The 20,380-nt window shown below is 50.2% G+C and overlaps 1 protein-coding gene across 5 annotated transcripts in view; it reads left to right on the top strand.

Annotated features, from left to right (window-relative positions):
• Positions 1-20,380, top strand: part of Hecw2 (HECT, C2 and WW domain containing E3 ubiquitin protein ligase 2) — a 345,745-nt gene that overhangs the window by 300,426 nt on the left and 24,939 nt on the right. For 4 of the 5 annotated variants that reach the window (XM_063259473.1, XM_063259475.1, XM_063259474.1 and 1 more), the window contains 4 exons: positions 4,618-4,738; positions 5,905-6,018; positions 15,669-15,821; positions 17,444-17,542. In XM_063259473.1, the coding sequence (XP_063115543.1) occupies positions 4,618-4,738; positions 5,905-6,018; positions 15,669-15,821; positions 17,444-17,542 (487 nt within the window). Of the gene's footprint in view, positions 1-4,617; positions 4,739-5,904; positions 6,019-15,668; positions 15,822-16,699; positions 17,410-17,443; positions 17,543-20,380 lie in introns of those variants that run through there. The other variant, XM_063259476.1, reaches the window with a different exon arrangement.

Below are 20,380 nucleotides of genomic sequence, written 5' to 3'. Positions count from 1 at the left end.
GACAGAAGTTTCAGTTTTGGTCATTTGTCTCCATCCTCCCCACTGGCGCTGTTGGGATACCAGCTACTGGGGAACTTTCCAGGGTTCCTTCTTCACCAAGGCCAGAGAAATTGGCACATCCAGTTTTTTCCAGTAAATCGTGTGTTCGTGAACATGTGAATATGCGCACACTTGAGAAATAACCCGGGGCCCTTCCGGTGCTCTCAGAGAGTAACGCAAACTCACGCTCACACTTTCTGCCAGCTGTTTTAATTTAAGAATGCGAGGTTTTTTCAGCTTTATGCCCTGAAATCCAGTGCTGAGCTGCATTTCATAAAGCAGAGCATCCCAGAAAAATCATAGTAATGCTCAATGATTTGTTCTTAAACATTAATAGGGAACTAAAAGAAAGAAAAAATTATGCACAGGGGTGTGTGTGTGTGTGTGTGTGTGCACACGCTTGAAAGGAACCCAGAAAAACTGGGCTTCCGGGCCAAGGTTTTCCTGTTGTCTTCGGACACGGAGTTCTTCCGCTTGGATATGATGCACTTTGGGAACAGAACACTGCTCTGTGGAAGTGCTTTTGGGCTACCTGGCAATGACAGAGAGAGAAAGCCCAGTATCTACCACTGAAGGGTTTTTCCTGGCAACGATTAGTATAACGTCCACCACCCGGGAGGTCAGCTCGTAACGAGACCCTGACAGGTAGCACTGACCTCTGGGCAGCTGACGTCTTTCATGAGACTGTGAAGAGCCTCAGAGTGCCCTCTCTGTAACAGTGTGGAAGCCTAGCACTTCCCTTGAAGCATGGTCCCCTGCAGTTCTAACGCTCGGTCTTCTGAGGTCACCTTTGGTCTCGAGTGGAAATGCCATCGCCTTCCCTGGGTGTTGGCAGCAGCATGTGACTTGTATTAAGAATCTGACTAGAAGTCCCGCTGGAGCAGCCGCTCTTCTAAGTGTCTCCCCGAAAGAGTTGAAGACATCAGATTACCGTGACCCTTGTGCACCCCTGTTCATAGCAGCACAGTTGTTATGAGCGCAGTCTGGGAAGCAGCCCAAATGTCCATCAGCAGCTGAGGGGGTTTACACACCATGGAATACCACTCAGCCATACAGAAGGATAAACCTAAGTCATGCGTAGGTGAACCGATGCACTTTGAGCCTGTAGTGCCAAGCAAAATAATCAGACCCACAAGTTTAAGTACCGCATAGTTCCTGTAATAGGAGAAACTCACAGTAAAAGTAAAGAGCTAAATAAAAAGTAGATACTAGGAAGTAGGGAGACAGGTCTTTCTCAAATGGGAAGGGGACCAAGAGACAGAGGCAGAAGAGGAGGGAAGGGGTCGTGTGTGTGTGCCAGCTCTAACAGTGAGTAACTCCTTCTGTACCGCAGACATGGACTGAGAAAAAAATGAAAGGACAAATTCGTTGGGGGCTGTGGTTGTTGATGAATTTGTGACCGCAGAATCAGCATGAAGCCTTGGTGTTGGAGCCCGTGTGTCTCCGGAGCCCTTACCCAGATTGGAGGGGTACGGGGCTTGTTTTCCTTGTGTACAGTGATCCAATCGCTACAGCATTTCCCATACCTCTCCAGCAATGCATACCTTACCACTCTACTCCGTGCTGCTCCTTGAAGTCACCAGCTGTCAAAGAGTCGTGTTTCTGTTGAATCTTAAAAGATTTCCATTCAGTCCTCTCTTCTTCCCATCCACCTTCTGGGTCACCGTCGTGCACTCTGCACTACACGGTAGAGGTCTGCAATTCCTGTGCCATCCCCGCATGGGCTTGCACTGCCATGCACTGTCCAGGGGGGACGGCAGCCTGGAGCTGCCGGGGGTCACCACCTTGTAGTGCAAATGGATAGACAGGAAGTCTTGTCCCATCAGCGTCCTGGACGCTGCCCACCAGTTTGGGTTCCTTGGTTCCATTTGATCTTTCTTCCTGGGAGGGAACAGAGGTTCTCAGCCACAGCTGCCCACTGGAATCCCCTGGGAAGCTGTAGAGGGTGCTTCTGCCGGGCGCCCGCAGATGCTGGTGGATGTGTGACTTCAAGCGCCACTGCCCAGGCGTCTCCTCTGCTTCCCAGCCCCTTTAGGCTGAGTTTATTATTTTTCTTTATACCGTAACTCTCAACTCTTTGATTAAAATACTCATAACTGCCTGGGTGTGGTGATACACACCTAGAATCCCAGCACACGGGGAGGCTGCAGTGGGAGGACCTCGAGTTCCAGCTCATCCTGGGCAACTTAATCACTTAGACCCCGACTCAAACTTTTAAAAAAGGGAGCTTGGATGTAGCTTAGTGCAGCAGTGCTGGATTTGATCTGTAGTTCTACACACACACACACACACACACACACACACACACACACACAGCTCTACAAACAGACTGGGTAAATTGTTGGTCTGTAGCCAGTTTTGTAAAGATCCATCCCCAAACCCCAGCCCAGTTCCCCGCATGTGTAGAGTGCGACTCTGCGCAGGTAACCCCGCTCTGCAGGGCTGTTCATGCTGCAGACCTAAGTGCTCGGTGCCCCCGGCTCTGAGCTTCTGCAATGGCACCTGCCCCCCACCCCCGCCTTCTCATCAGACAGACCTGGCTCAGGTCCCGAACCTGCTGTCACTGCCAAGCGACTGGGATGGGACACAGCATCTTCCTTTTCTTGGGTACAGAGAGATGATGATGATGATGGTGACAGCAGCCTCTTCCAGAGGTTTGGTGAGGATTTCTCGAGATTCCCCTATGCAAAGTGTATGGTCTCTCCTGTGCAGCAAGCACTTATCCAGTGATAGGGCCTTTACCGTTGCTGAGCTGTGTCATCCTCAGGGTCCCCTCCTCCCTTCCGTACTTGGCTCTCTGGCCCCTTGGGGGTCCCCCTGGGCGTGACCCTCTGAGCCACCACACTCCTGGCAAAGTTGTGTCCTCACAGGCCCTCAGTTGCTGCAGCCGCTCTTACCTGTGCTTCCACCCTCCTGTCTCTCCGTCCCTGTTTCTTGCCCTCCTTCTGCCCAGCATGTTCTGAAAGTGATTTCTCCAGTGCACACAGCTGTGTGCTGCTTCCTTGTGCAGGAAGCCACCTCTGTTCTCCGCTCATGTGCAAGCTAGCTGGTTCTTTCAAATTCTCTCTACTTTGGCCCCAGTCCTACAATTTCTCCCATGTTAGTGGGGCCTCCTCGGGCTCCTGTGAACACACAGAGGGGGCCTAACCCCAGCTCCTGCAGTCCACCCAGTGGACAAAACCCTCTCGCGTCCACACCCTTTGCTTCTGAAGGCTCTCTCTTCAGTCCTCTCTGTCTTCTCATCCACCCATCTGTCTTGCCATCCACCTGTGACACGCACTTCTTTCTGGCCCCTTTCTGTATCAGCAGAGTTCAGTGCAAATACCTAGGAAGCACAGCCCCGTTGCCCGTGTCTCCCCAGGGAAACGGTTCACAAATAATTTGCAAGAGAAAAAAAGTTGCAACTTGACATTTTAACTTGACATACAGTGTAACTGGTAGATGTTGGCAATTACTTTAAATTTTTCTTAAACATACAGGGTAGACAAATTAGATCTTGAGGAGACTGGGTGTAGCCCCAGGGCTGTATTTTGTCTCCCCCTGCTTTATAGTTTGTATATCAGCTTGTTTAGCATTTAATTCTTCTCTAATTGTTTAGCATTTATTTCTGTCTCCCCAGCCAAAACGCCCTGGACAGCAACTCCACCTGCTTCACCGTGGGCGCTGCTGTTGAACCCGACACAGTAGCAGTGATGAATAATAACCATGATGCAATCATTTGTGAAATAACTTTTTAAAGTATTTGTGTGATGCTTAATGAGCAAGATCCCACAGTGTGTTTTCTGGTTGTTTTCATTCCATTGAGAAATATTTAGTGGAAGCTCTGGTCGCTTTTGTTGTGCCTCTGGGTCCCATTCCCAAATTCATCATCAGTTTAATATCCCAGTTTGCTGCTTGGCCACGTGTGACACAAAGCCAGATTGTTCTGTGAGACAGGAAGAAACCAGCTCACTTTTACATTTTATTAATAACACTTGGCTCCGGAGTGACATAAGCATCTTTAGATTCTGTCACTGATGCATTAAGACTGTGATCAATGTTAGTGCTGCTTTTCGTGTAAGCAGGTGACAGATGCTGCTGCAATCACATTTGCATTCTGTTTTTGTATTTGAATTATTTGACTGAAATTGTTGGGGTGCATCCCCGTGTGCTGGAATCGTTCTTAGAGCGCCTCTGGAGACGCAATCGGGATGGGGCTGTGGGGTGAGGAGTTTAGGGTGCATGGCACAAGCTCACTCTCCTCGCCCCTGTACTTTCCAGCACAAGCAGAGGGATTTCAGGAGGCCCTGTTACCAGGCGCGTGAGTAACTCCTTGGCTCAGCCCCGCCTGGTGGGACTGAAAAGGGAACCCAGTCCAGAAACACGGCTTGTCCTTGTAACCATTCAAACAAGATCTTTATTCTCAGCCAAACAGCAACCAAGGAGAGCTCTCCTGAGACCCTGGTTGAGCTTTTCTGCAGGCTTCCACTTGCAGAAGGGAAACGCAGAGGCGAGAGTATTGTCCGGTTTCCTTGCTGGCCGGGTGTTGTTTCTCGTGGTAACGTGGTAAACGTGTCCTCTCCTCGTCCTCCACTGCAGGTACTCAGCGTGCCAACGCCCGGGCCCCGGCCCCTTACAAGCGGGACTTTGAAGCCAAACTAAGAAACTTCTACAGGAAGCTAGAGACTAAAGGATATGGGCAAGGCCCAGGGAAATTAAAGTAAGTCAACAGCGATACAGACCACGTGACTCGTGATGATGAGGCTGGTCGTTTAGGAAATCACTTACGATTCGGGACCACAGGCCTTCGTTTTAGTGGGTGAAATTCTTTAGGCACTTGTCAGTGAGCGGATCATGTAAAGCACAGTTCTGGAATCAGTGACACAAAGGCTGATTTATGGTCCTGTCCTGAAGGCAGCCCTCTCCGGGTTTGCGGGGCGGTGCTCAGATATAAAGGAACAGCCATCAGTGGTGCTGTCTGCCATCCCTTAGCCCACAGAGCGAGTCAGGAGTGTTGCTTCTGCCCGTCTCATCCACCTCCCTTGCAAGGGGATCACGCTTTTCGGCCTAGGTTTGTTTGCATCCCCTGCTCCTCTCCTCTCCTCTCCTCCCTGTCCCTCCCGTGTCCCACGGAAGCTCATTCTGCCACCTCCCAGAGCAAGGAGGGTCAGACCCAGAAAGCCAGTGCACCTGGGCCCAGCCCCTCACCTGTCCATCATCAGGGTCCATGGAATGGACTCTTAATCATCACTGTCATCAGCCAATCATGTGGCCCAAAGCATCCTTCATTTCTGTCTCTCCTTTAGAGAATCTCAAGGTCATTTAGGATTAAACTGAGCATCATTGTGCACTTTTTTTGTTTGTTCTTTTGCTTTGTTTTGTTTGGTTTTTGCTTTAGAGAATGCGGGCTTTTCTCCTGTCTCTTTCTCCTGGTTCTCAGATTCTCCTAGGCACTTAGTCATTGAAACCCTCCTCGTCTAGGTGCACTCAGGATTAAAGCATTATGTCATAGGGTTGTTATCCCTTCAGTAAACAGAAGTTATGCGTGCGCGTGTGTGTGTGTGTGTGTGTGTGTGTGTGTGTGTCTGTGTGTGGTTTTATGATCTTGCCTTCTGGGATAATTGATTTGGCCGCCCGGAAAGCGCTGGGGTGTTCCTCAGGGTGGGGTGCTCTGTTTACCTGGGACTCTGTTACGTAACTTTTGCTAATGCTGTTGAGAGTTGAAGACCAATGTGTACTTCACTGCAGACAGCATGGATGTGAAGTGACTTCACTTCTCACCCCATTAATTGTGGTAAACAGAAATTAAATGGCAGGTGCCCAAGTTCTAGAGAGATAAAGATCACAAAATAACCTGTATTTTTCAAATTGTCTCTTTATGGCTAGATTAATTATCCGAAGAGATCACTTGCTGGAAGATGCTTTTAATCAGATCATGGGCTACTCCAGAAAAGACCTGCAGAGGAATAAGCTGTATGTCACCTTCGTCGGGGAGGAAGGGTGAGTAGAACAGAGAAGTGGCAGGGACGGGGCTGCGGCCAGGGCGGATGTTTCCCCACGTCGCTGCGGTCGCCTGAACAGGAAATCCCTCCGGCAGGAAGTGCTGTTCTCATAAGCTTGACCACGTTGGCTTTTTTTTCTTGGTAAGGCTTCCTCTGGCTTTTAGATCATGTGACCTTGAGATTCATGGGTTAAAACTTGTAACAAAAATCATTTTTGGAGGACAGAAGTCTCATTAGATTTTTTTCTGTCTGCCTTTCTCTAAAAGGAAGAAAGTGGGGCCTCAAGGGGCAAAATCAAAGGAACTGAGTTTGGACATCTGGGATCTCCTGTGTAGAATCTGGGTCACCCGTTAGAGAAGTCTCCTTTCAGAAACCGCTTAGGACCCCGCTGTGTTGTCCTGGAGGTGTCTGCCGCGGTGACCTGGGCAGCGGCCCTTGCTTCTGCACCCCGTGTTTCTGTTTCCTGGGGAGGCAGCACAGGTGCCAAGGGGACAGCTAGCACCCGAGGTCCCTCCCAGCTGCCCTTGGTGACTCTGTGCTGAGTGTGCGCATCCGGAAGTGTTGAGAAACGCAGGGGCCGAGGCTCCCACACAGCGTCCCAGGCAGACAGCGAGGCTGGCGTGGGTCACCTCACTGATCACTCTGTCCCTCTAGTGCCTCCCTCTTCCCCAGGGTTGTCCCACTGCTTTCTTTGTCACCTGCAGCTGCGACACAGAAGTTAAAAAATACCTTGGGAGTAGCCTGAGCGCTGCCTGTGCTCTCTCTGACTTTGTTGCTCGGGGTCCTTGGAGGGCCACCTCCCAGGCGTGTCCAGGAATAAAGATGAGCGAATCCCCGTCATTACTTCTGACCGGCAGAACAGTTCAGCGTGCGGCTGATGACGTGGAGGCCTTAAAGTATAAAGTAACTTGCGATGCTAATGGAACTAGGGAAGCGCAAATCAGGACTCAGCTCCAAGCCTTTTGCCTTTTCATCCAGTGCTCTTGGGCCAGGTCTGGGAAGGAAGCTGAAATCCTGAGTTGTGGTCTCTCTTTTGTCCCTCTGGACCATTTTTCCATCCCAACAAATGACTGATAACTGTCTCCTAGCCATGAGTAAAGTAAAATATTTGTGAAGTGACAGGGTTTGGGCGGGAGCCTGCCGGATGCCTGAGCCTTTCATCCTAATGTACATAAATGGACTTGCAGCTGTTATGAGCTGAAAGATGCAGGTGCACCATGGGAAAGTAAGGCAGGGGTTGCTAGCCCTGCACAGGTGTACACGGGACTCAGGTGTTTCCTTACAGGACCAGTCTGGGTGGCTGAGGATTCTTCCCTCTCCCCAGCTGCCTCCTTCATTGTTGGGACATGGAGCATTTTGAGCTTGCTTTCTTGTACATTACATTTTGGAAAGAAGGTCTTGTTACATTGGCCTTGGATGGCCTTGTACTCCCGGGCTCAGGGGTCCTCCTACCTCAACCTCCACAGGAACTGAAACCCAGGCATGCATGATCTCGCCCAGCCCAGTTGGTTGGGATCTCAGAGGCAGAGGAAAAAGTCCCGGAGTGCCGATACCTACTTTCCGAGTAGGACAGGTGGTTAGTAGGCATGGCCATCCCAGTGCCGTGTCCCATGTCTGGACTGAGGACATCACTTCCCAGGAAAGGTCTGGGCTGAGTGGAGCTGGTTCCCCTGTTTTGATTCCCTCCGATACCCAGAACGCTTGGTGTTCTTCAGCTGTACTTCCTGGGGCCCCAGGGCAAACAAAGGAGAGGATGCTTTAGGTATGACCTTGGTTATCAGGAGCCATCTCTCACTCTGGTCCCTCTGTGGGTGACTTACTGATGCTGGATTTCTTGGCTCTTGGCTTCATCATTCCAGCATGATATAGATGGATTAGTAGATACTGACATTATTTTGCTGTTGAGGTGTGAGAATACATTTACTGCTTAGAAGATCACAACAGCACTCTTGCTGAAAAATAGGAACCTTAGCACTGCACACAATTAAGAGGATCTTGGAGCCTTTCCACTTTTTCAAGCACTTTGATTCCATCATGCGAAGTGATCATAACATTGCTTTCTGGATTATAATAACTATCCAAAGTAAAAAGCTACCCAGGTCTTTTCATTGAACTACAAAAACAGAAGTTCTGTTACTTTTATTTCCACCAACTTTAATGCCCACAGATTGTGTCATTTTGTAAGTTCTTTGTGTCTAGGTCTAGGAGTTCGGTATTTAAAAACATAGGTATCTGGTGCTCAAGTCTCGGTTTCTAATGAATGAGAAGCTCCGAGGAAGGAGAGATGGCTGATTCTGGGACTAGGGCAGGGAAGAAACAGGTAGCCTGAGACACCTTGTAGCAAGTGCTAGAGAGTTCAGAGGCTCTCCCAAAACCTAGAGTGAGGGAGGCTGTGGGAGGCTCAGAGGAGCCAACCGAAGAGCTCCCGATGGCCAGAGCGGGGGTCCTCTGAGCAGCAAAACAAATAAATAAAGAGTATTGTGTGTTAAAGTGTAAAGTACATATCTATATTGATTAAGCACATGAGTGAATGCATAAATAAATAAATAAATGAAAAAGCCTTAACATCTCTTGTGGAGAAGAGTTCCAGAGAACTCCTACTCCCGCATCCTGTGTGCAGCTTGTGCATTGTGACTTTCTTCCAGATAGTACCGTGTGTGGAACGGGGAGAAAAGAAGGGAGCTGCCAGTAGAGAAAGCTGGCCAGTGCTGTCACGGTCAGGCAGCCCAGGTCAGCATCAATAGTCTGAGTCCTGTAGGTAGAATATACCCTTTACCTTCCGGATGAAAACACCTGGAACCCCTGTGTGTCCTCCCCCTGCCCATCACCTCAGTCCAGCCATGAAAACATCAGGTAAGTCCCATCCGGTCCTGTGGAGCTACCTTTCCAGTACTCTTCAAGCCATCAAGGGCATCAAGTCAGAGGCGTCTGGAAGAGACATGACAGATACATAGAATGTCCTGGGTGGACTGTGGGACAGAAAAGGGCCATGAGCTGAAGGTGAAGGAAGTCTGGGTATAGCATGCATTTTCATTAGTAATAACGGATCAATACTGGCTCACTAATTGTGTTACCATGTTCTCCCACTGTGCCATGTGCAGTTATCAAATTTTATAAAGGTTTAGTCAGGAGAGGACTAAACAGGAGAAGGCTGAGGCCCGGCTCTCAGATCCACCTCCATAGGGTGTCTGTGGGACCCAGAAGCAGGATGGTCTGAAGGGAGCAGAGAGGTCATTGCAGGCAGGGAAAGGCTGACCTAGTGATCTGTCTGTGAGTGTGTGGTCCAGCTCCGTGAGCCATGGTCAGAAAATGGCATAAGCGCACTCCGAGGGTGGGGTTGTGGCCCTCTGACCTCACAGGTTACCCATGGGCACTTGCACGTGTCCAGTGCAGGGACAGTGTGAGAGAGACGGGAGTGGCCTCCAGATTCCTAAAAAACAATGCAGGCAATGGTACCTGCCTGCCTGGGTGGTGTGACCTGCAGCAAAGCTAATGTGAGTGCATCCTGCAACTACCTACTTCTAAAGCTGGGAACAAAAGTGAGTCTCTAAAAGTGAAGCTAGAGGGTTTATCCCAGATTTTCATCTGTAACAAAAGGTCTAAGGTGAGGAATTAACAAAGGGGAAACTGAGTCAGGGTGTGCAAGAACTTCCTGTACTATCTTTGCAGCTTTTCTGTAAATCAAAACTACCCTAAAGTAGTTTATTAAAATAAAATGTATCTTAAAACAGGAAGATGTAGGGAATGTTTCCCTGAGGGATATCTCTTACTGTCCAGGGACTTCCTCTGGATTACTTTTGGTTGTGTATAAACCTTGGTCATCACAGGAAAGGAGCGTAATAAGCTCCTAGAGTTAATTCTGTGCAAAATACAAACCAGTAGGTGTATTGATGTATAGAATATTATCTTGTGTCAACTTTCTATGAGGGATTAATACTTTAAAAATTTTACTGACACCGTCTCAATGACAGATTTTCTGTCGTCACACTCTGGGTCTTTTTTTTACAGTAAATTAGCTGAAGCATAGGGAAAAGGGGATTTACTCTGATGAAGGATACATTGATTTGCATTCCAGAACAGTGTGAGTTTGCAGATTCAGAGAGACTGCAGCTCCGATTAAGCATATATCTGAATCATGACATGTAGACTGTTCCTAAAATAAAAAGGGTCATGTGTTGGGAGACTTTAGTCGGAAATTTACAGGGTGGCCACAGGTTAATATTGGAGACGCCTCTCTTCAGTTATAGAAATACGAAACTAATCTGGGAGTCCACGAACGCAAAGGTGTAGTTTTAGGGGACGGCTATTATTTCTCACTAAAATCATATTTTGTGTCATGCTTGGCATTGTACAAAGGGCACATGGTTTTTACACACTATCTTGTGATCAGTGGTTCAGTTTGGTTAGAGCTGGGAGTTTTGTCTTAGAGGTGAAGTCATTAAAATTTCCACCCCAGTTCAGCTGGTTATCTAGCCTTGCACCGCGGGGTGGGGTGAGGCGGGGTGAGGTGGGGTGAGGTGGGGTGAGGTGGGGTGAGGTGGGGTGAGGTGGGGCAGTGGTAAAATAGCTGGAAACAGTCATGGAGGTCAAATGTTGGGAGAAACGGCACCAAATGCTGGCCTAGTCCTGCTGGGCTTCAGTCTCACTGAAAGCTGCTTCTCTAGGGGAAGGAACAATAAAATACTATGCGTTTCTCTTTGTTATTATTCATGTGGATTTTAAGCCCTGGCAGTGAAAGTTTGAGCCATGTCAAGTTAGCCAGGCCGACTCCTGAGCTCTGGAAAGGGATCTGGGATCATTAACTTAGTTTCAGAACCATAAAGAAGTAATAGCCTGGCTCAGGGAAGGAAGGCCTTACGTGGTCCTGCCCTCTCTTCTCCATGGCCTGCCCTGTAGAAGGGTCCTTTAGTTAAGGACGCGGTCTCATCAGTGTGCCGTCAGCCATGTGAGCGGAGCGGGGAGAGGTGTGCAGACAGTTTTGGGTGGGAGCTTACAGACCTTCCTTATCATCCCCCCGTCAGCTCTCTCTGCAGTCTCCAGAGCGAGGCAGAGGAAAGCAACCCGGGCCGAGGCCCAAAGCAGTCTGCCTCTTCCTGGCTGCTAGCAGAACCAGCAGCCTTCTTTCCTGTGTGACTGCGGGTGGCTTCTCTAGAAGTTGTGTTGTCCCGAGCTTGTCCATTGATTCCTCAGAAATCTGCAAAGCTTCGCATTAAACCCACGAGGCTGCTTGTTTTCTAGCAAAAAGAGATGTTTGGCTCTGTGGAAGGAGAGTGCTTCTGGTTGTAGGCTGTGGTGGAAGCGCCAGGTGCCGCTCTGTTTATGGTATCAGGATTGCTCACACCCTTCCTGGCCTCCCCAGTGCCTGGCAAGAACACCTGCTGCTATAAAGCTTGCAGGTGAACTTAAAGGAGCCAGGCAGCGTGGGCCCGCACCAGCCTGCAGGGACCACCACTGTGCCTTCCCGCACTCTCTCCCTGCACTCCGGGCCTCTTCCCATGGGTCCTTTGCTTTCAGCCATTCGTAGTTGAAAGTAAGGAACAGGAGAGTAAAAATTCATTCACTCTCTTAACAAATATTCGGTGCTGCTGACGGCTTGGGGCGGGCCGGGGTGCCAGCCCAGCAGTGTGCCTGTTTGCAGTGCTCAGTCTGCACTTGAGGCTCACAATGACTGTTGCCCTGCGGTGGCCTGCGGGTCCACAGAGCTGCACGCCCTCCGCACAGCTGTCCTGTGGCTACACCCGCTGCCCAGAGTCTCGGCCTTTCCGCCCCAAGCCTCTACTGTGGAACCAACCGAACTGGCAAAACAGGAATGAAACAAACGATCCCTGTGATATGACTCACATTAACTATTTCTATGGAAGTGGTTGCCGAGACAGGATACGGGTGCCCTGCTGTGACATGTTTTATTAAATCTACTGGACCTGTGATACAGACGTCGGAATCGTAACTGTGATAGCCCTGCGCTCTCCCATCGCGGTCCTGAATTCCAGCTCATAATGGAATCAGCCTGAAGACTGCCTGGACTCTAGAACAACTCTTTTCATGCGTCTGGAGTTAAACATAGCCGATGCAAACCTGACCAGTGTAGGATCGGTTTCCTCCTGCAGCAGGTTTGCTTTGACCTCTCTTGCCAGGAGAGTTTATTTGGTTTAACCTCTCCTCGGGGAAGATGTGTCTTATCGTCAGTCACATTTGTTCACCATCATAGAGAAAGAACCAGGCGGTGAGGCCCTTGTTGTTTTGACAAAGCAGACCTCTTCAGAAGACTCTGCACAGCAGGCTTCCTAAACGTAATTCTCCTGTGCCATTGCTGATTGTCTTCAATTTGAGCCGTCTCTCAGCCATGAGCAGGGCCCATTTATGTTGTCGAGCTAATGTACGGCCTCAAAGCAAACTTGGTCCAATTTGTTTGCTCTGCTGGATGCCAAGCAGCCACACAAACAAGGCTGTCCTCTGTAGCACGTCAGCCTTGCATCTGACTCAGCACAGGTATTGAGCCCCCGATGTGCATCCAGCCAGGGCCCAGGGCTGGAACGTGAGTGAGGCCAGTCCTGTTCTCCCCTGGTCCTGGGCACCCGGGCAGGCACACAAGGGGATCACAGTCAGGTACTCCGCGCAGTGGGATTTGAACCCTCAGAGACTAAACCCAGAGAAAGCCTGACTTTTTAAACCCAAAGCCTCGGTTAAACCCGTTTGACTTACACCGGTTGTCTGTAAGAAAACCACCACATCTTTCAGTGGCTGAGTCCCCGAAGCACAGCGGCTTTGGGTGCCTCTGCAAAGTCCCCGTCCGGCAGCAGACAGATACACACCAAGGGGCCTGGGCCTGGGAGCTGCGGCCACCCTGTGAGGTTGCTACCCCCAGGGAGCTGTGTCCACTGCATATTTCCTGGCAGGTGAAGGCGCTTCACTGAGGATTTGTAGAGAGCTGGACTGTTTAATAAAGTCGCATTCCCCGCTCTTTTCTTTTAATCTCTTTATTAGTGTGTGTTTGCAGTCCACCCGTCGTGGGTTGGTTGTGGGGTGTGGGTCCACACAATCCCTGCCTGACCCTCCTCCTCCCCTCCCACCGCTCGCACCCAGCACTTGGCAGCATCTTTGTGTAACCCTTCCAGGCTCTGCCCGTCTGACACTCACTGAGGTGCCCTCCACCTCTGCCACCCTGGCAGGAAAACAGGCAGTGATAGCACATGACATGGCCAGCTGTGCCCCAGTAAAATCCTATTTACCAACCAGGGGGCAGGGCATGTTGGTCCACAGGCCAGAGTTTGCCAGCTGGGCTGTGTGAGCAGTGTGGTTTTTGCCTTGACAAACATTTAAAATTTCCTGAGGGACAGGCTGGGAGGAGCTGAAGACGGGACAGTGGGGGGTCAGGAGTCTCTGTGGATTCGCTGAGTGATTCGCATAAAGAGCCTCGGCCTCTTGTGTGAACAGAGGGACCGGCCAGTCCAGCTTCTGAGAGCCACTGGCCATGGCCATTCTTGGTCTGCAGGAGGACTGGGTGATGCGTAGCAGGGAGAGACACGCAGCCCCATGCCCGCCTGTGCTGGTCTGTCTCTAGTGAAGTTCTGCAGCCGGGACGAGGAGTCCAGAGTGGAAGCAGCGCAAATCAAAGGTCTGGGCCCTGAGCTCAAGACAGGCTCATTATGAGTCGCTGGAGTAAAGTGACTTCCCCACACACCAGGGAATTTAACCTGCGAGGGCGGAGGAAAGCGGGCAGGACTCTGCAAGCTCTGCTCTAGGCCCTGTGCTGACGAGGCCACATGCCCGGGGCTGGGTCAGCCTTAGATCCCCCAGGATGGCCCGGGGGGCCAGCCCCTGCCCTGAGAGGAGACCAGGAGTAGGGTTGTACACAGCGCTAAATTCAGAATTGCTCTGGAAAGTGGCTGTTGGCAAACTGTCCTGTCTTGAAGCTCTAGCGTCATGCCTGATACAGAATTGGCACTCAGGTGTTTGCTGGAAGAAAGATTCTGAGCATGTGAGGAATGCTCAAGGGGGAGGAGTGTTCTGCCTGACCTTGGGGGCCACAGCTCCAGACCTGGACCAGTGGGGGAGCCCGAGGGAGTGTTTGACAGCCTCAGGACAGTGCCCCTCCTGGGCCACCCGTTAGCTGTGCTCTGTTCAGTGGCTGGGATCAGGCCTTCTGTGTCACTGCAGACCTGGTGGCCCAGAGTTTGCTGTAGGCATGCTTCCTAACACACAGGTTTCCTGGCAGTGTGGTATGGGGTGGGTGTGGGTGTGGGTGTGAGCACTGGCATCACTGTGGTGTGCAAAACAGCATGAACTGCCACGAAGACCAACTGTTGGCTTTAACGTGGCTGCCTCTGACTTCATATATAGTAGAGGAAATAGAGCTAGCACATTAAAACTCCGTAAGTAGTGTGCAAGACCAGGTAATGTTGGAAAAACAAATCTGGAGTTTATTTGACGAAAGATACTAAGTAAATAGCAGCATGTGTGTGTTCAGAGTCGGCAAACACGGAGAAGTGGTGGTGCGCCCGATGGGCACCTGGGCTGTGTCAATTGGGCTCCGTTCTCCAGGAAGCAGATAAAGGCCAGCTGGGTCCTGCTTGCTGGTATCCAGGCTCACTTGCGCTCACAGGCTCACTATGACGGGATGCCTTTCAACATCACATAATCACTGGGAAAGACCAGAGGACTTCCTTTTCATTTAAAAATGCACTGATACCCGTAGAATAAATGGAGAGGAGAGAGGAGAAGGGAAGAGGAGAGGGGAGGGAGGGGAGAGTAGGGGAGGGGAGGGAGAGGAGAAGGGAGAGAGGGACAGGAGAGAAGAGCAGAGCAGAGGAGAAGAGAGGAGCGACTTCCCCAGTCCTTATCCCGACTTGCACTGGTTTCACTGGCCCACAGCTTCTTCCGGGTCTTTGAGTCTCTGGGTGCTTTTTGTCCTAGGGTAGACGCACCCTGTAGTCTCCGTTTCAGATTTTGCACCTCGACCTGCTGGGGTGCAAAACCCTCTTCACTGCAGTTGTTGCTCTCGGCATTGTGGGCCTCTTGTCATTCCTCAACCCTAACACGCTCTTCCCTCTGCTTGACTTTGACCCCGACGCCCTTGTGAGTAAAGTGGAATGCACGGCATAGCTCGGGTGCTGGGTTCCAGCCACTTCCCCAAGTGCCTTCCTTGGAAGACTTTCCGTGACCCGGAGCTCCTTGCCTGTAACCTTCTGTGATGTTCCATGAGGTGAAATGTTCCCTCCTGTCCTGTTCTGTGTTTACCTCTTATCTCCGGAGGCACCCTCGGATCCACAGCGTTCTCTCTCCAATTCATGGAGGTGCCTTTCCTCCCTCAATGAGAAAGTCTCCAGAATGCCGCTGATTCCCCTGGAACCCTCTTTCCCCATTGTCTGATATTTAAAAGCCTCTCTCTTGTGTATATGCATTCAGATTGCTGTTTGTCTGTCTTACGCTCTCTGATGAATGGTTTACTTTTTGATGCACTGTACATAACCATCCAGTTTATGATGTAGGCTTAAGGCACAGTGAAATCAGGAGTTTGTTCAGTTTTCTTGATATATAAATGGTTCTCTTGTAATCAGTATGCTACAGAATGATGGGCTCAGGAGAAAATATTCTTCATGTTTAGGAAAGAAAGAAAGGCTGATTATTTATTTATTAATTTTTTTACAGGCTGGATTACAGTGGGCCTTCCAGAGAGTTTTTCTTCCTGGTGTCCAGAGAGCTCTTTAACCCCTATTATGGCTTATTTGAATATTCAGCCAACGACACATACACAGTGCAGATAAGCCCCATGTCTGCCTTTGTGGACAATCACCATGAATGGTAAGAATTCTTCCCCCCCTCCACCCCCCCAGCATTTGTCTTCGGTTGATTTTCTGTGATATTTGTTTGTTTATTTTTAATAGGAGCACCCATTTCATACCGTTTTGCTTGGAAAAGATATTATGAGTTAATGACCTCATTTGACTCAGTTTTTGTTGTTACGTTGCAGTAGGTGGGCAGTCCCCAGGCTGGGAACAGATAGTTACAAGAGATCAGTTTTTTCCCAAGCCGAGATGATTTTAGGTTCCTGGTGAGAGTCCTAAATTCCTTAGTGCACCTTTGGGTGTCTGAGCACTGAGCTGGGGAGGAGAAGAGGAGGAGCCCAACCTTAAGGCCTGGCTGCTTTTCCGGTGGCCCTTGAGGAAGTGGTTGGCAGTGGGTGGGGAGGGAGCCAGCAGCTGGAGCGCTGGCCAAGGGGTGGCCAGGAAGGAGTGGGCAGGGTCAGAGACCTGGAGGAGCTGGTGGTCAGTGCAGGAGCACAGAGTCACCCTCAGAGCCCACTCTGCGTAGGAGCCACTCCAAATTTATAACCAGGGGTTGCCTCTTCCCTGAGTGGTCACACAAATTCATCAAGCAGAGCAGAGCTGATGTAGGAGTCCCATCTGGAGGTATTTATTCTGGGAAACCCAAATGGTGCTCTTCGCATCTTTTTTAAATCCTTGAATTTTACACTATAAACAGTAGCACGGCCCCCATCGCCGTGTTCCTGTTCATTTTCGCTGAAAGTCACAAGGGAAGGACGTGGCCAGGGTGCCTCTAAAAGCTTCCCGAGTGACCAGAGCAGGGTGACTGGGTGGAGCAGGGCGCCAGCTGGGATGTGCTCTGCGTGCCAGCTCCCGGTTCCCGCTGTTTGGGGTTCTCCTTCCCCTCTCTGACAGTTGTGCTGACAGACATGGACACAGGGGGATGAAGCGCTGCACACTCACCTCCAAACAGCTGCCCCACACTAAAATTACAGACCGACAGAGTGAATCCCAGGTGTGTCTAAACTTCGGAAGGCAGCCCGCTGGAGCAGCTGGAAACTCACACGGTCTCCGGAGAGAAAGCAAGTGCTCCTGCGTCTTGGCAGGAGAGTCCTGGAGCTGATTCAGAATGGAACCAAACTTTGACATTTTGAATAACAGAATGTCCCACGAGGAAACTCCCCCAAATGTCCACACATAAATTCGGACTTGGTGGTGGTTACCACCAGGAATTGGGTTTGAAACTTTCTCAATCCACAACGGGGCTTTTCACAAAAGGGAATCGCTACTGAGTTTGTCCTGGAGAAACCCAGCTGGCAGTCACACACGTAGATTCAAGGGGACAACACCCTCTCTGCCCCGCTGGTCTCCTTCTGCCAGTGTCTCATGAGGGTGCCCTGGGGAAAAGTCACTGAAATGCTCATGGGGGATTCGAGTCCTCACATGTGGGTGTCACATGGTGACAGGGACACAGTCAAGCAGTAAGCCGAGATCAGCTGCTGGCCAATGAAGGCACAGCTTACAGTGCACACAGCGCTCATGGGCCTAATCTGCAGCTCATCTTGGGCAAACAGCGTGACCCTGGAGCCATGCTAGAAAGCAAACACAACCGTTTAGAGACTGCTGTGACATGTCCGCGGTCATGTTTTTCTTTCACAGGTTCCGGTTCAGTGGTAGGATCCTTGGTCTTGCACTAATACACCAGTATTTATTGGATGCCTTCTTCACACGGCCCTTTTACAAGGCTCTTCTCAGAATGTAAGAATATCTTTTTTGTTCCTGTAATTAAAATGTGAAAATGCAGTGTTTAACCTGGCCGTGTGACCCCTGTTGTTCCCGTGCTGTGGGAGGCTGAGGCAGGAGAACTGCAAGTTCAACCTCAACCTGGCCAAGGAAGCCATTTAATGAGACTATGTCTCAAAATTTAAAAAAATAAATAAATCAATGAAGAGCTGAGGATATAGCTCACTGTAAAGGCCCAGGTTCATTCTCCAGGACCACCAAACCAAACCAAGTTTATTAAAAAGTCTTCAGTCTTCTGTCAGAGTGGCTGTCTGTTCATTGTTGTAAGTCTGTTGCCATTAAACTGAACAGTAGTTTTGATTTGGAAAGTAACACAGTTTCAGATATGGTCACTGGTTCTTTTCCTGCTTCTGACCCTTTCTTTATTCCTGTCTAGCCACCAAAGTGCTTTGCTGTGACTATCTATTCTCATTTGTGGCAACACATGTTTCCTCAAAACCACTGTACTTCAAACGCAGCCCTGGAATTCCTGCGGTATTAATGCCAATTATTAATAGAATAGCTGGGGCTCGGCCTGCTGACTCACAGCCCCGAATCCTTTATGAGATGCATTTTATATTTCGCTTCATCTCAGTCCTCAACTGCTTGCTGCTGGCCAAAGTTCCCTTCTCCTTTGTTCTGTTCTTGTTTTATGTTTGGCTTTTTTGTGAGGGTTGGGAGAGTTCCCCATATGTGAACTGGTAATGTATCACAGCAGGTAGAAACTCAGCATTTTTCTTTATTGTTAGGACGGCAAGGGACTGAGATTGCAGAGGCGTGGAGAGAAAACTGTCCCTGAGGTCATTCACCAGGCAGAGCAGGGACAGGCGGCCTTAGGGTTGGAGGCCTGAGTCCTCATTTGCTTGTGTCCTGTGCAGTCCTGACCTGCTTTCTGCAAAACAGAAGCATGGACCTCACCCTGCAGCAAGCAGGCTGTCTCTCGTGGCCTGGGGGTTCCCAGCGGAGTGTCTGCCTGCCTTTTAGGGTTTCACAGCTGCAGCTCTCCCTGGGCCCGCTCCTCTCAGGCCACTTGCATCTCCACACTCTGCACCTGTCTCCACCACTTCCTGCCAGGGCGATCCGACAAGCTGTGCCTGCTGGGCTCGGGTTCACACCCTCCACAACCTCAGTCCGGCTGCCTGCATGCCAGGAGCCCTGGAGCTTCTACAGAACACGCTTCAGGCCTGTCCTGGGGCTGTCCTGCTGTGCCCCGTCTGACTCTTCCTTGTCCTCTGCCCAAGCTGGCCCTGCAACCTTAGTGTCCTGAAACCCCCTTCTGCACTTGGCCTCTGCCTGCCCATGCAAGGTGGACATTGAGAGTCCCTTCCCCTGTCTCACACCTCACCTCCTGAGACCCCCACACCTGTGCGCTGGCCTCAGTCTCGTGTCACGAGTTCAGGTGGTCAGCAGCCCTCCCCACTCTTACGGGGACACCACCTCAATACAGTTAAGACAGAACTTGTCATTGTCCCGCATCTAAAGAGGACTTCCTGGTGTCTGGCCACCATTAACAGTGTGTGCATTTGTGGCCCCTTTGGTCAGAATGTGGAAGTGTCCCTTACACGGGGCTGGCTTGTGCACAGCACACGTCTTTCCCCTTCCCGCCTTGGATCCCGTCCCAGGAAATGGTTCACAGGTAGTTGACGTTTTTCTGGTGGAACTCAGGAGCCCCCCAGATGGTCTCCCCAGCTTACAGCCCTCAGGGCTGTCCATCGATGAAAGCTGGCGGGGGCATGAGCTCCTTCACTGTCCTTGTTTAGATTCCCTTCTTCATAGCCCTTCCCAGCGAAGCATTTACAGATTTCTTCACTTGCTTGCTAAATAATCTTCAGGTTTATCTTCTGTCCACTCTTAATTAGAACCCTGGTGTTTTTTTTACCAGGATTGCTGAAGTGGTCTATCAGTGAGTCTCTGTCCCATTTTAAATAACCCTCTACCCTGGACTTCTAGGGGACCAGCCCCTGTCACGTCTGTTTGTGTCATCCCGACTCGAGCTCCCACAAATGACACTCAGAGCCCACTCCCAGGCGCTCTCTGCTCTGGGTCTACCTTGCCTCTATTGCAGATTGAGGTTTCATTTAGAAAATAGGTAAATGTAAGTGCTTCCACACGGTGGGCTCCTTTACCCCCACCACGTACGCCCTCTGACTGTGTGCCTGTCTTCCCGGGAACAGTGACATCGCGCTCGTCACATTGCCCCTAAGACGTCTGGCACACGCTGGGTGCCTGATAAATGTCTAGAATGAACTGACAAAATGACCCTTGAAATTTCAGCACAGCTGTAGCAAATCAATTACTACCACCTTGCAAAGGGCAGATAATCACAGCTCCACCTCATGTACAAGCTGTCTCTGCAATGAAAAATAAAGGGGAGAGGGAAAGACATGCAGAAAGTCACTGTAATCATGGAGAGAATCTTTGGCTGCGTGTCTTCAGAACTGCAGAACAAGAACCATGTAGAGAAGGGGGTTCGTGAACATGAGTCAGGATCTAGTCTTTAAAAACAAGGAAAACCAAAGCACAGCACAGAAATATAAAGAACTTCAAATTAGAACAGTATTCTAAGGTGGTGTAACGTTGCTAAAAAAGAATAATCTGAGTTGTCAACCCAAGCTCTGTTTGGAGACTAGGACTCATTGTGGGTGACAGTGTCAGTAGCAGCCACTGTGCAGCTCAGTATGTAGGAAAGGGACATGCAGGATGGTATCTGTGATGTTTTATACATGCAGGATGCAAAATTCAATGCCAAACTTGAGAACTACTTCCCTGGTTTGGTCACTGAACTTGACCGAGAACATTTCAGTAGTCACTGCC

Source organism: Cavia porcellus, unplaced genomic scaffold (assembly GCF_034190915.1).
Source record: "Cavia porcellus strain 051 isolate PalLab524CR breed Dunkin Hartley unplaced genomic scaffold, mCavPor4.1 scaffold_12, whole genome shotgun sequence".
NCBI classification, from domain to species: Eukaryota; Metazoa; Chordata; class Mammalia; order Rodentia; family Caviidae; genus Cavia; species Cavia porcellus.
The sequence above is the reverse complement of the archived record's forward strand: the minus strand, read 5'-3'. Positions and strand labels throughout refer to the sequence as shown.